Source organism: Amphiura filiformis, chromosome 18 (assembly GCF_039555335.1).
Source record: "Amphiura filiformis chromosome 18, Afil_fr2py, whole genome shotgun sequence".
NCBI classification, from domain to species: domain Eukaryota; kingdom Metazoa; phylum Echinodermata; class Ophiuroidea; order Amphilepidida; family Amphiuridae; genus Amphiura; species Amphiura filiformis.
This window is the reverse complement of record NC_092645.1, coordinates 17867751-17884561: the sequence shown is the minus strand read 5'-3', so window position 1 is coordinate 17884561 and position 16811 is coordinate 17867751. Positions and strand designations below refer to the sequence as shown.

Below are 16811 nucleotides of genomic sequence, written 5' to 3'. Positions count from 1 at the left end.
ATTTCTATTTGCTAAGAAGTACTTCCATTTACAGAAAATTTGGTTTAAATCAGGTTTTGTGGAATTAATCAGGTTTTGTGGAATTAATCAAGTACAAAAAGAGATTGATGATGGTCTTAGTGAATCTAGCTTAAATATTTTGGGATGCAAAAATCATGCAAACTATGTCTGTGTATTGACACACAGACTGTACAATACTAATTTCAACATACATTTAGCAGTGATGTAGCATTCAAGTTATTATTCACCTCAAAACATCAACTGGATTTCAAATTTGATCCAAAATTTGTAGACTTAATTGTCAATATCAAATTTAGTGAAGCCTTTCATGCACATCCACACATCCCAGCACACATCCACCAGATTATCCATTAGCTTTATATTTATTATCATTAATTATGGATAATTATTAATATTTTGCCTATAAGCTCCAATAAATCATAAATTTCTGTAAACATGGTATGGCAAAGGAACTCTGTATCATTTGACTCAAATGCACACACTGCCCAAGTACATTGTACATGTGGTAGGAAAATGTAGTTTTTATGTGTGCACTTGTGCTATGGGAGTGTATTTGGATGGGGAATATTAAAATGATGAATAAAATAATGCTATAATAATGATATCAAAACATGATAACTTGAAATTCACCACAAACAACAATTTCTTGAAATATTTTACTTCCAGTTTGCTATTTTTTTCTGTATCAGTCAGAGTGTGAATGCTACATGTATACATACATGTATGAGTGGCATACAGTGTGCATAGGCTGGAGGCTGTCACAATCATGACAATGTAGGTATACCCTGTGTGTAGCATACATGTACCTTTTGTGTAGCCAGGACTAGATTTACCTTTTTCAGGGCCCTGGGCCAGGCTACAATTTAGGGCACTTGCTATCTGGATCCATGCATGTGTGATGTGTTACTCCCCACCCAACCCCATCCATGTAACCTATTGTTTTGATTATGTCTATGATCAGAGGACTCAGTGCATGAGTGGAGTTAACAGGCTTGTGAGAAGTGAGAGTAGATCTACTCTCACTTTCTTACATGCATGTAGGCAGGCACTGTATGGTATGGTACCCGTACCCATGGTACCCGTGTACAGGTACGGGTCCCAGGCCATGAGTACGGGTACAGGTACGGGTCCCAGGCCATGAGTACAGGTACGGGTCCCGGGCCATGAGTACGGGTACGGGTCCCAGTCCATGAGTACGGGTACGGGTACGGGTCCCAGTCCATGAGTACGGGTACGGGTACGGGTCCGAAGCCAAGATAGGGCATGAGTACGGGTACGGGTACGGGTCCGGAGCCATGGGTACGGGTACGGGTACGGGTATGGAAATTGGGACTCGAGTACGGGTACGGGTACGAGTACGGGTACGGGTACTACAAGTCTGGGAAGTGATGATGCTTTGGTTTTAAGCAGTGGGTCTTATCATTATTAGTTTCCAGTAAAGCTCAGTAAATAATATAGTATGCGAACTATTGGAATAAGGTAAGTGTTCGGACATGTTTATGAGAGTGTGGTTCCACTATCTTGTACCTTAACCTTTACTCTATGTAGCTGTAAATCAATTAACATTATTACATAAATTGCGTTTGTAGCTTGCTTTATACTCGATATATAACATAAGATTAAGATTAAAATTTACAATATATATATTGCTAAGGTTCTTAATACATTGTATAATCAAAGAGCCGTTCACTAAAGACTGCCCATACAGTTCTAAACTTGTCCGACGGCGAACCCACCAAAACCTTACTAATTGTTATTAACTACCGTCGTAAAAGCCTATCCCAAAAAATCCGGCACCATGCATGAAGAGAACAATACAAAGTATAATACATACATATAATAAGTATTAAAATGTAACAAACTCGAAGAAAATCAATTAGAAGGCTACTGTAAATTTGATTTCCAGATTTCCATTTTCAACTTCAAGTGAAGACTTTGACACTGTCCCAATCAGCTACCGCCAATGTACCCACAGAAATAAGTGTAGCACCCCCTGGGCGCTCAAGTCCTCCACACTCGGAGACAATAAAATCACCTGTCAACGCACTATGTTTGTCAATAATACCAGGTCCATATGGTTCCAAACGTCGTACCACGTGTAGGTGGTTCGAATCCTCGCTGTAACATATCCCAGCAACTATCGGTATTGGTCTCTTTACTTTCACCTTCCCCGTGCACAAATCAACGATCTCAATATACCCTTCTCCGCTTATAGCTACTTCATGGCGATTCATACATGTAGTTATGTAGTGTGGCCTGACTTCACTTATAAGTGTATTCTTCAGAGATGCCAGTGCCAGTGGCGTCAGTGTACCACCTGTCGACAATATCGAGAGTGTGTTGCCTGCTCCGACAAGGAGATGACCTTGAGGTGTGGTATCGATGCAGTAGGCTGGCTTGCACCTTCCTTTATTGCCAGTCTCCAGATGGAGCTTTCCTTTGAACTTGCCTTCCTCATCAAACTGGACGATCGTACCAGATGATTCTAAGACAAAGAATGATTGATCTGGTGTGTACGTGACATCAACAGGGTCACGTAACTGATGATCATCTGCTTCTCCGAGAGAGAACTTCTTAGTGCCGTTTGTGACGTCATAGATGCCCACAGCACCGTTCTTGCGGCTGGCGACAGCGACGAAATTGTCGATGTAATTACAGATGCCGCGAGCACCGTCGAAGGACGAGCGACCAAATTCAATCTGAAAGTAGGTAAGATTGCCCTCTGAAAAAGAAAAGTACAATGTGGTCATTAGGTTAATCCAACGCAAACGACATCTTGTACAAAAGCTATGTGGGAAAAGCTAGGGATGGAGGAAAAGTTTGCCTATAATTGCTACTGTCGTGACATGGAGGAGTGTACGGTAATTGTGCTGTTTTGATGATGTTACATTTAGATCACACTTTATTCCACATTCTTAAATCAGTCGACCCGAGACCTGATTAGTTTTAAAAAAATTGACGATTGAGCATGTAGGCTAATCATGATAAAAGTCTAAATCTTGAGATGTTAAAGCCCGAGGTAATTGTTTGGAACTCAGTATATGACAGTATATTATCCACAGCAGCCAGTTTGGTTCCGCTGCATCCACACAAACAGTCTGTTAATGATAACGAATGAGTTCTTTTTGATTGTCTAACACTTTTCCCATGACGTCATCCACCATGTGCTGATCGCCATCTGATTATTCAGCGAAGAGTTCAACTCACTATCAATTAATCTGTTTGTGTAGAGGGAGCGTAACCAAACCGTCTTCGGAGGAGACTAATGAAAGCATGGATCATATGCGTCAATACATAATAAATCCTAGTATCAATACTTCCGGTCAGTAGCCTCGAGTTTAATGTCATGATTTATACTTGCCGGAGCTAGATGATCGCGACGGAATCACGTATGCCGCTTCCATCTTCATTGCATTGATGATTTTCATGACGTCAGGCATGGTAGGACGCTTATTTCTGTCTGTCATCCAGCATCGTTTTAGCAGCACTATCAGATGTCTAGAGAGGCCGTCAGGAATCTCTGGGCGTTTGCCCTTGCTGCATACCTATGCAGGAATGTATAATTATGAGAATCTAGAACTATGGACTCAATTTACGGTAGAGAGCATATCATACAAGTTGTACCGAAATAATTGTTCTCCATGTGGTCGGGTGGTTTACAGACTTTACATTGTATACTTTATATTTGAACATTTGGTCATTTCAAGTGGATCCAATTGCGTTTGGAGGAAGCAGGAAATTCAAACGCACTTAACACGGAGGGGGGGGTAATTTTGATACAAACTGTACTAGCAATCGCAGCGCGCATTTCAAAATTTGCAAGTAATCAAACGCTTTTTCACAGTCGGTACAAGTGTTCTGTCATAGCTATCAACGTAGCGACAAAGTTGCCTTCAAGTTAGCTGGTTACGATTTTACGCTAGGGGCATGCTAGCAAATTGAGATGATATCGGCAATCTCTTTTCTGATAAGCTACGTAAAAAGCGACGTTACATCACAAAAACAGCTACTCTGCTTGGAATTGCTCAGTATGATATGCGCATTAGGCATTTTTTCTGTCTGCAAATCAACATCGTTTTGACAGCATTACTAGATGCTCAGAATGTCCGTCAGGAACTGCAAGGCATCTACCACGGCTTTCCATGACATAAAATGTAATGCACAAAAAGCAACACCAGTAGTAATTTGTGCCATTTTGCCTTGCTGTGGAAATTCAATGAAGGCTCAAAACATATTGAGATACCTCCATAAGATTTAAACTTATTTGGAATTATTGGTCTTTACAAAATTGTATTTTATAATGCCTTTATGCGGGCATCATGAGTACTTCTGTACCTGTGTTTGTATCTGTAGAAAATCCAGTCCTTCATATGGTATCTTTCTCGTACATATCTCCCATATCACGGTACCCAGTGAGTACACATCACCTGGTTTAGACACCTTGTGTTCTGTCATAACTTCAGGTGGCATCCAGGGCAACGAACCTCGGGTTGTTGTGGTAACTGTTGCATCTAGAGGGCGGGCTAAACCAAAGTCACAAAGTTTTAACACTTTATCGCCTACGGAAGATAAAAAAATGGGTTAAACCATAATGTTTTGCTCTGTATAAATATCATGATAGACTTCAGGTACCATCCATATCCATTGTGGTAACTGCTGCTTTTAGATGGTGGGCTAAATCAAAATCACACGTTTATAGCACTTATGGGCGCAGTTATGGCGACAGTTGTGTCCAAAGACTGAAACCAAAATTCAACAGCCTTAGTAGTTTTCAGCTACTGCAAATAAAATAAAATTCATTAAATATCACTTGCATTTGTATCCCAAAGCCAATAAACAGATCTGATGGAAGTGAGAAGGCTTTGGCCAATGGGCCCATACAACCTCAGCCTGATCCAAAGCCAATAAGCCTCAAGAATAAAACTACTCACGATTTAATTTAATTGACATCCATGTTTCGTCCGAGATTACTACACAAAGAATGCATACCTTAAAACGGTAAGTGACCTCTGAAAAATTTCAAAAGCTGGTAGTAGTGGCAAATTAAAACATATGGTAAGATATTGAATGGAATTCTACTTTTATCTCACCTGATATCAGATAATTTGGAGACTTGATGTCCCTGTGCACGATGCCTTGTTGGTGAAGATACTCCACAGCAGCAGAGGCCTGACCGATCCAATTAAGTAATGCATCTTGGCTTAAGTCTTTATCTAGTGACCTAAAATGAAATGATATAAAATCACTATTATAAGCGTAAAATGGAGCAGGGTGTACACAATATAATCAGGCTTTATAATCATTGGAATTGACTGCGAGATCTTTGTAGAACACTCCTTGTTTTGTAAAGGATATACGATAGAAAAGTCGAATAAACAACATGAGATGGAAAGATCTAACATAACAATTATATGTGACGATAAAACGATTGCAGACATTAGAGCTGGATTTAAACTGTCACTGCAACCGGTAAATAATCAGGTTTTATGGTGATGGAACGGCTTACGAGGTCACTGTAGAACATGGGAATTGCTATAAATATATGTGGTTGTCGCCCTGCTCTCTGATCAGCCTGAGACCCTATCAGTACCTTAAATTGTTCGGGGTTGGGGTCATGTTGCCCACATGTGGCTGGGAGTCCCGGGCTGGGAGTCTGCTCCGGATGTCCATCCTGACTCTGCTCTACTCTTTCTGCTGCGTACCTTTTTAAAATATGTGTATATGTGATGCGATCACGCAAAATCAGTCGGAACTCGGAAATATTTAATTTTCAGTTTCTTATAGAATAGCAAAAAACACTTACAAAGCTGGATTCTGCAGAAAACTCCGTTGAAATTGAACAACCAATTCCAAAGATATGAGCAATTAAAGAATTTCCAAAACAAGAGGAAACAAAAGGAAATAGTTCCTTTGTTTGGCTATATCTCAAAATCAATATTTCCGAGTTCCGACTGATTTTGCTTTATCGCATCACATATTATTGTTCCTTCTGTATTTTTATATGTCATATCTTGTGTATTTTAATGTTGGCCTTGTGCCACCTGGGCACTTTGGGAGAACAATGTTAGTGCATTGAAAGTTCAACCCAGGTTAAATAAGTTTTATAAGATTTTTAGTTGATCGTGTTAATCGTGTTCAGATACGCAAAAAATGATTATGAAAATAATTGTGTTCTTTTATGTTCAACAGAAGAGGGAAAACTAAGATAAGTCACCTGATTAAAATGAATTAGCTCTCACCGTTAAGTGTTATTTTTTCATACTTTACGATTTTGAACCAACATTTTGAATTTTGATAGTATAAAAATAGTATAAGATCATTATGATCAAAAAATTGAGAAAAGCGTTTCTAGTTTTGTCTTTAGAGCATTAATATGCAATATTTATCGTTTTTGGAATTTAGGTATTTACGGTGTACGAAAAACAGTTGACATGGAAAGTTAAATTGCATCATTTCGTTTCCTTTCTGCAAAAGAATACCGTCATGTTATATCATCTTTACCTTTAATGATATAATACAAAACAATGTCTCACTTCATTTCACACAGGATCACGTGCCCTTTATAACATTAATCTAAATATTAAGTGCATCTTCTGTTGTATATTGATGCAATCTTGTCCATAAACGCAGAATTCCTCTGGGTAACACTTATTTTCATACAGCCTATGTAAGCGCTCCGCAGAGCACTGCGTTTGCACAAAGTACTCTTTTCAAGTCTCCGAGACTAAATCAGTATTTCAATGTTAAAACGATTGTAAAAGTAGCATGGCCTTATCTAATAGAGGTCCACAACTAAACGGTTCAGAATTAAATCCTTAGGAGAAACTATTACTGTAGAATGTTTACATTTATGTCAACACAAAACATAGAATGTACCCTGCGCCTGGGTCTGCGCTCAGGACTCTGCTCATTAATTGCTGAGCTTTTAGCTGATCAAAATTGACACCGAGCTCTTTTTAATGCATTACCTGAGATACTTATCCAGTGATCCATGAGGTGCCAACTCCATGACTATGTAGGCATTGGGTACTTCGTCAACTATGCCAAAAAGATGAATGATATTCGGATGACAGAAATGTCTCGTCAGGGCCACTTCATCACTGTCTATTTCATTGACCTGATTAAAGGAGGTAATCGAATCAAATGATGTGTAAAGTAAACATAAGGTTTACAACAATTTGTATATAATTTCCCGCCAAATGAATTTGTGCTGACATGCAGTCATTAAACGTAATGTGGTTGGGGCATTTCCGCCACATTCAATTCAATTCAATTTATTTCCATCAAAAATACAAAGAATACTTAATTAACACCAAAATGATTAAAAAACACAAGATGGAGGAGATGCAACAAAAGGCAAATGCCTGCAAAAGTGTTGCACCACCTTACAAAAAAATTAAACAAACACACATAACAACTAAACAAGACAAGACAAGTGCGGAGGCCTAACAAATAAGGATACACAAAACTAAATAAGTCAGTGTTGTTAATTTACCGGCAAATTAAAAAATGACGGTTAATCAATCGGTAAATAAGCATTAATTTACGTTCATACATACACGCTATATAACAGCGCGCGTGATTGGTCGTCCCGGATGTGAGATCGTCGAGTAAGGAAAATAATTTTTTTTAATAATGTATTTGTAATTTTTTTTTTTTTTTTTATTGTTTTGATGATATAAGAATCATAAAATATTCAAGTATGTATGAACGGGGTTCTTTCATATATCTACACGACTAAACGGCCGTTTCTGTCCTCGGGCCGCAAGCGGCCCCTCGGGCACAAACAACCGCCCAGCCATGAAAATACATGAATGAACCCCTAACATAATTAATGTAAATTATGAAAATACACACAATTGCAAACTAAAGTACTTACTAAGACACTAGGGGCCTAAAGCATTTAAAGTATAGGATAATCTTGTAACAAAAAAACAACAACAACTCAATGAAAACATAACCCCAAGCCGAAACACTTCACCACTTCACCAAAATTTCACCATATTCAAGGACAAAAATAAGCTTTCCCCCCCCCCCCCTCAACCCCTCCACCCGCAATCCAGCCAAACTGCAACGTTTCCAGGGAAAAACAATTATGGTGATAATTTATCAGAAATTTACCGACTCACAAGACTAGAATATCTACTACTCATTTGATCATTTGTATTACTTAGGAAGGAAGAGATAGCTTTCTTAAAAGAATTCAAAGTTATTGCATCCTTAACTGATTCAGGTAAACTGTTCCATAATTTTGGTCCTGTGTTAAAACCAGTTTTAATTTTATGAATTTCATGTCGGAAATTTGTTTTGTATCTAGTATCATATCCATGAAAGCTTCCTAATTCAGTAAAAACATGATCAAATGATGACGGAAGTAAACCCTTCTTGTACTTATACATGAAAATACCCAACTCTTTTTATATATTTCAAAAATGTTCAGAGTATTATATTTTTAAAACAATGGTTTTGTATGACACAAGTATGAGCTGTTTGATATTATTCTTATAGCCCGTTTTTGAAGCTTGAATACTTTCGTTAAATAGGTCATAGGTGCATTACCCCATAACAATATTCCATATAATAAGTAAGGTAAGATAAAAGAACAGTATAATTGATACAATGAATTTGTGGGCAAGAAGTGCTTGACTTTGTTCAAGACACCAAGATTTCTGGAACATAATTTGCAAACATTTTCAATATGAGATTTCCATGTCAAATTTTCATCTATAATCATGCCTAAAAACGTTGTACTAGTAATTCTTGTCAGTTTACAACCGTCTAATTGAATTGATTGATCTACCTTAGCATTCTTCGTTTTGTAGGCCGTTCCAAGTAATATTAGATTAGTTTTAGAAGCATTAAGAGATAATTTATTACATTTGAACCAATTGCATACTTCTTGCAGTTCATTATTCATTGTATCATAGAGAACGTTAATATCTTTATCAGAAAAAAAAAATGCAGTGGTATCATCAGCAAAAAGAATAAACGATAGCAGTTTTGAAATATTACAAATGTCATTCATGTATAGAATAAAAAGTAGTGGCCCAATTATAGAACCCTGAGGTACACCACAAATTACTTTTTCATGCGATGAAACTGTATTATTAAATTGAACATATTGCTTTCTGTTTGAAAGGTAATCTGAGAACCATGCATGAGAAATTCCACGGAACCCATAGTGATACAGTTTATCCAGTAAAATAGTATGGTCAATGGTGTCAAAGGCCTTTGACAGATCCATAAAAATACCTACAGTTAATTTATCATCATCAATAGCTTTACTAACCTCCTTAACAAAATCTAACACAGCCATATAAGTGGTATGATTGTTTCTGAATCCATATTGCTTTTGATACAAAATATTATTTTTGACCAAGAAATCACAGCACCTGTTATGAACAATGCGTTCCAAAATTTTAGAAAAATTGGGTAAGACAGAGACAGGTCTATAGTTACCAAAATGTTGTGGGTTGTCTTTTTTATAAATGGGAACAACTTTGGCTAATTTGATATCATCAGGTACTGTTCCAGTACTAAGAGATAGATTAAATAACATTTTCAATGGATAGCAAATTTCATTCGCTACTGTTTTAATGAGATCTGATTTGATATTATCATGGCCAGGGCTTTTTCTATTCCCAAGCTTTCCAATGATTTTAGCAATTTCTTCCTCATCTGTAGGTCGCAGAAAGCATGTAGCACTAAAGTGAGTATTTTTCAAATAAGAGTTGTAATCATTACCAGTGTGTTTAATGCCAGAGGCTAAAGTTGGGCCTATACTGGAAAAGTACTTATTAAACTCATTAGCAATTTCCTTTGAGTCAGTAAGGGTTTCATTATTTTTGATGAATTTATCCGAAATAGGTTTTATTGAAGTCCTAAGGATAGAATTCAAAATCTTCCAGGTGCTCCTCATATTGTGCTTTTCTTTATCTAGCAAGCTGCTGAAATAATTTTGTTTTGCCAAACGAAGAGTAATATTAAGGGCGTACTACACCCATGTATTGGTTTGATTGGTCTAAAAAAATATTTTTTCATTTATAGCTAGGCAATATATGCACGGATCATGTTAAATAAAGAAAAAAATAATAATAATAAAAAAGGTGCTTTTAAACCATTGTATAGTAAGTCATTTTAGCCCTATATATTTTTTGTTTACATGTATCCTGGTAACTCAGATGCGTGTTTCATAACAAACCATAAATTGTCCATAACTTATTCTTTTCAACATGTTCAAGTAGGGGGCATGAATAGAATACATTAAATCCTTTGTTATACCATCTATAGAAATGTACTCACTGATTATAACACTGAATAAATTAAATAGGCCTAATCTCTTCCACACAGACAATTTAATAGTACACCATGTATTTATCTTCTATTATGTGGTGTTAGGAAAAGAGATTAAAAAAGGCTATAAGGTCATCAAAGGTCAGGTTATAGGTCAATTGGTTCAGGTCAAATTCAGGCATCAACATGTGGTAGTTTGTGATATCATACATGTCATAATGAGGCATCAATTTTGATATTTTGTCTGTTACTGGATATATAATGGAAATATGTGAGGTGGATATACTAAAATACCTTGGGATGTAAATGGTGAGTACAATTTAGATTGCCTAGTTGAGATGAATTGGGCAAATAAATATAAAATAGTTACCAAAATCACAAAAATGAACCTTACGGAAAACTACCTAATATGGTGGTATGGGTGACAAAAATACAATCTTTTTCAACATTGCTGTAGTGTGGTTGTGGTAACCTGTTACCTATGGCTTAATTAAGTTTCAGTGAAATAGTGTCGCAAGTTCAAAATACAAAATATAGCTCAACATTGAAAATAGAAGCATTTTAACCGGTTCGTTTTTTGATAGTTGTGGAGCACCAAGTTCATGAAGTCATAAAAGAGATCAGGGACCGCTTATTCCCATTTTACATATCAACATTATTTCCCTAATGTGTTAGCAACACATATCCAAAATTTTAACGAAATCCGTTGATAGTAAGCTTTCCAAAATGAAGTGAATTTAAAACATCAGTGATGTACCACCTTTTGGCTTATATCATTAGAAGCATGTACGCTTCATTGATACTGATGCCACCAATTGAACGAGAAGATTTGCCCCTTCATTTTGCATACCACTTTGTCCAATTTCTTTTTCTCATTTCTTCACAAAATGCAAAAAAAAAAAAAAAAAAATGCATGGGTGTAGTACCCCCTTAAGTTTATTACGATACATTTTGTATTTTTGAATATTATGTTCTGTTGGTCTGTTTAATGATTTTTTATATAATAGATTTTTTCTTCTTATACATTTCATCAAAGATTGCGTAATCCAAGGGGACTTTGGTTTATACTTCATAGATGATTTCTTTAACTTCTTTTTGGAAAACATTCATCAAACAACGAATTGAATTTATTAATAAACGACATATACGAATATTAAGTTTATTACGATACATTTTGTATTTTTGAATATTATGTTCTGTTGGTCTGTTTAATGATTTTTTATATAATAGATTTTTTCTTCTTATACATTTCATCAAAGATTGCGTAATCCAAGGGGACTTGAGCACACATCATCCCAATGTACACATCCCAACCTTTGCTTAAAAATAAGCATATTTTTTTCACTCAAATCTGTGATTTCAATATTATTATCTTTGCTAACATTTTCCTTATAAACTGATAAGTCTGTAGATACATCAGGGTGGAATGATAAAAAGAGGATAAAACATGAATGGTAATGTTTTTATAGGCCTCCTCATCATCACCATCAACCGACTGCGGGACAGGTGACCAAAGTGTCTTTCAACTGCTTCGGTCTTGGGTCAGTGTATGCAACTTGGCTTGGATGCAGCAAGATCACATACAAATCTCTGCTGTCGTCGTCATTCCATGTGGTGGAAGATGAAGGACATAAAGATGATCACGTCCTTAATTATAGTCATGAGCCCCGTACTTATATTGCATTTGGTGATTAGTGTATTTCATCAAATAACCACAAAATGTATAAGTTTTTGGAAACAGATTGAGTTTGGTGTCAAAATTGGCGATCCGTCGTTACATTGGAAATTGTGTGCCCCTATTCGAAAACTGATCACTGTTTAAGAACAAGTAAATAGGGCCACTTTGTTGTTGTAGTAATTAAGGCAGTTGCAACTTTGTCCCAACGTCAAACATTTGAGCGCAAAATGGAAGCAATGGAGAATGGAAAAGCACCGTTTGTCGTCACGGAATAAATGTACCTTAAAACATCGCACTGCATTATAGACGTAGATCAAGGGGAATGAGGAATCAATTGTCACACTGTATTCGACAAGTACCGATGGTCCATACAATCATGGTCCATATCATATTGACCAGCTTTATAGCTGAAATCACAAATGCTCGTGCACGTTTGTTTTTTATTTAACAATTTCAGCTTCAAAATTGTCAACGAAAGACGTTCTATTATACCCTGCTTCACGGATTGAACACCAACCTGCACTCCCATGCATGGTTGTTTGATGTGATCATTTATTAATTTTTCCAACAAAACATTATCATAATGTTCGATTCTAGGTCTGAATAATACCAACAGCTATCACACTAATAAACTGTACATACACGTAGCAATTTTTAACATAGATTTTCGTTTCTATATCGAATTATTCATCTTTTCTGCTTTATTGTGGTAATTTTAATTCTATAAACTGTATATCTGTGTGTAAATTGAGGGCGCTATTTACATATATTTTAAATCTAAATTAGCCAAATAATATCAGTTACACTTTACATTTCACGATAAAAAAGTTTTAGAAAGCTCTCTTGTTATTTGTTAGTCTCTTTGCTGATGTTCTAAACTCATTTTACAAGTGTCTACCTCTTGTAAAGATGCAAACAAGATTTTAGATAAGTAGCGCCACCATTGTTCAACCTTTCTTAAAAATGACTCAGTTTTACATCTAATCAAACAACCGTGTGCATGTCAATAACAAAATAAACATCGGTGGATTCTACATAGTGTACGGCTGTACGCACTATGTCAACCCTTCCGGCTTACCTTCTTGGCTGCAGCAAGTCGATTACACAAGTTGACTGCGAAAACCACACTAGTTGCACCTTTTCCTATCTTGTTTAAGAACTCCAACTCATTCATACGAATACGCCTAGGTGCATTATGACTGTCATGTGTTGTTGTGTTCTTATTCTGAATAGTAGAATTAGAATTAAAGTAAATCAACAGATTAGTGGAATGAAGGCCCTATTTGCAATATCTGCTTATAATAAAGATTTTTAGATAGCGAGAACCAATCAGATCAAGCGTTAGAAAAGGCAAACAATGCATTGATTGTATTATATAATGCACGGGCGCGCAATCCGCGTACTTTTGGACGAGTTTATTTTCCCTGCGGGTTGATGCATACATATTTACTTGTATTTTACAACATTTTACAAATATCATGTTGGTTTTTTTTCCTTCTCGTGTATGAAATAGATGAATGAACACAGATTACTTGTTCCTCGAGAAATTAGACAAAATAATGCACTTCTGCTGATGCACTCCCCACGGTTCCCCTCTTCGGGACTCGTGCATGATTGCACAATCGTATGAACATTGACTTTCCTACAGCACTCAAATCGGACACAATAGATGAATAAAGGCTTCATTCCGTCGTTTCGCCTCTATTGAAATAAGATGCATTGATACCCAAAACCTAACGAATAAGTCAAGTTTCATTTCAACTCATACAATCCCTTGCGTTTTCCTTTCTGAACAGAAACGGAAAAAATAAAAAAAACCTTAGTAGGTGAACCAAGCATAGCATCCTATATTTATGTTACCTTTACCTTATCTTGTTTTGGTAGGCATTCGAAGTCCTCCTTGTAAGTAGCATTTATCGCATAGACGGACGATACCGACCCGTCAGCCATTGTTGTTTGTCTCCGTAACTTTTGGTAATATAATTGCATAAACTGGGTGAAGAAGAACTTTGGCCGGGGAGCTTGTGCTGCCCTCTGGTAGTTTGAAATAATGGAGACCCGAGTGTCTGCCTTACATGCAAATATGATTCTTCTTGTTTTAGCTACATCCTTAACGGATACTTAGATCCTCCCTGTAATTCATGATTAATATGGAATTAAAATCAAGGTGTATATTAATACTATTAATGATAGAAAGTCTAGAGAATACTATGTGGCTCTAGATTATTCCGACGCTTTTGCTTACTTCTTCCCGTTTATACGCAAGCGATTTTTCTCTCAAATTTTATACCCTCAAATCAGACCCCTATCTCGAAATGATTCCCCTTTGGGCACACTTAATTCCATTTGGCTTCTTACAACCCGGGGCAAATAAACACGTATTACCCTACCATTATTATCATGATCAAGTAAACACTACGTCTAGGTCAGTAAAGCAAATATACAGAACCGAAACTCGGATATTCTTAAATATGAAAATTATTGTGCGGTTCATCTAGTGGTAGGATAACATGCAAGTGTAATAATAAGATTCAAGTAAGAAGCAAATGACGACGGGCAGTACAATCTGTGAAATATTCGCCAGTTTGATTAAGGAGTGGCTAGAGAAGAATTCGGTGGCTCAGCACCCCTTGACTGCAAACCAAAGATGTGGAGAAGATACGTCTATGGTGTTTAGAAGGTAATACAGAGAGACAGTACTAAAAAGCTTCACGACCATCTGAACTCTTTTGACTCTTTGAAGGCAAGATCCATTTCCTGGACACTATTAATCGTCCGCAAGGAATCACACACGGACCAGCGTTTGAATGTCAATCATAGCGTCCCTTGCACTAATAACTTGGAGTCATCTGGACACTAATGGACAGGATGGAAAACATAGTTACCGAGAAAAAAAAAGACAAGAATGAGGAGGAGAATAAGATCATATGGAGTGCCTAGAAAAGAATTCGGTGGCTCAGCACCCCTTGACTGCAAACCAAAGATGTGGAAAAGATACGTGGATCATGTTTGGGAGACAATACAGAGATACAGTACTTGAAAGCTTCACGACCATCTTAATTCTTTTGACTCTTTGAAGGCAAGATCCATTTTCTGGATACTTTTAATCGTCCGTAAGAAAACACACACGGACCAGTGTTTGTATTTCAATCACAGCAGCACCCCTTGCACTGATAACTTGGGGTCATCCGGACACTAATGGACAGGATGGAAAACATAGTTACCGAGGAATAAGAAAGGAATATGGAGGAGAACAAGATCGTGGCAGCGTTATCTAAGTCACGTGTACGATCCACTTTTGAAGACTGCTAGCAAAACCATCGCTACCGGAAGTGACATAGTTTCCCGCCAGTCATCAGCTGTTGGATCATCACAACAACACCAAGCTTTGATAAAGTCAGTGGCTCACTGACGAAACTGTCAGCAAGAAAAACTAGTAAGTTTTCTTCAAATTGGTTTTGGCAAAAGAAAAACGCTCTTAATTCGTTAATTACCAAACCTGATGAATTTGTTTCAATAATATAATATAATATAATATAATATAATATAATATAATATAATATAATATAATATAATATAATAATTGTGACCGTACACCAAAATGAGCCGCAAATATCCTAAATTGTATTCAAAGTTACAGTGTAAAATGTGCATGAAGGTCGTATTCAAATGTACCTTAAGTTGGTGCTAAGTGTATCTCATTTTGATAGCGCTCGTCAAACACCTTTCAAACCAATCAATAATCTTATTGTTGAAGAGGATAATAAGCTTCTACCTATGTCTATATAATTCTTAAATTGCTGTAGTCTTTATTTGCTTTGGCTAAATCATGTTCAAGAGGTGGGTTATAAAGCAAAAGTATGTATAACCAACAATTAACAATAAGAGGACATTCCTGAACCGCATTGACTTGGGGATGATTTGAAATGACCGTCAATTCTAACTGTTTGATATTTATTACCAGCAATGTTGGAAAAGAGACACATGTAAAAACGAAAAAAACGTACAATTTTGTTGCGTCAAATGATATACCATTTTAAAGCTTATGTTATATAATTTTCTAAACACAAAATAAGACAAAATTAACATTTCGTGGTGTAGTACAGAGAACCCATACCGTAGTAGCTCTGCACAACGGTATAAATAGGGCAGCACCAATACGAAAATGCCATACCGAAAAATTACGTGTCTGTTTTGCCCGGTTTTTTAAAGTTTGCATTGCGAACTATTCGTGGTGTACGGTCACATGTAATATTTAAAAGTAAACAAAGCCAAACATAGCAAATACCAAATTGCAGCATAGGACTACACTAAAAATAACAAATTATACTCACATTTGCACCTTTTAATTCAACCGAACATACATCATGTTGGTAAGTCCAACGTTAATACTGGTTCTTTTTCAGTAGATTGTTGTTATTATGATTGCGTGCCTTATCAGTACTGTAGCAGTCGTCACGAGAAGTCATACGTGCCGGTCTAGAGTGCACTGCTTTTCGTTTATTATTAACCAATTTGGGGAATTCCAAACAGGAACCTTTGTTACTGGCTGATACTTGACCTTGCATGGTGACGTTAGCGGGTACGCGGATATGGCCGAGTAAACAGGTTGCCAGTTCTATATTTAGTAATCTTAAAGTGTGTTTTTAAAATAATTAATTACAAGTACATGTACTAGGCATTTGAATGAAGGGTAGACTGCTGTAATAAATATATTATTATTATTATATATTATTATTATTATTATTATTATTATTATTATTATTATTATTATTATTATTATTATTATCACCATCATAATTAATTTCGTTATTGGTAT

The 16811-nt window shown here is 36.5% G+C and overlaps 1 protein-coding gene across 1 annotated transcript; it reads right to left on the bottom strand.

Moving 5' to 3' along the window:
* Positions 1-1399: 1399 nt before the first annotated feature.
* Positions 1400-16480, bottom strand: LOC140139952 (uncharacterized). The gene is made up of 8 exons (XM_072161737.1): positions 16327-16480; positions 13859-14124; positions 13071-13217; positions 6990-7138; positions 5112-5242; positions 4357-4580; positions 3383-3566; positions 1400-2743 (listed from the first exon to the last, which is right to left on the bottom strand). The coding sequence occupies exons 2-8, from the start codon at positions 13979-13981 to the stop codon at positions 1944-1946; spliced, it is 1758 nt and encodes a 585-aa protein (XP_072017838.1). The 5' UTR covers positions 13982-14124; positions 16327-16480; the 3' UTR covers positions 1400-1943.
* Positions 16481-16811: the final 331 nt, after the last annotated feature.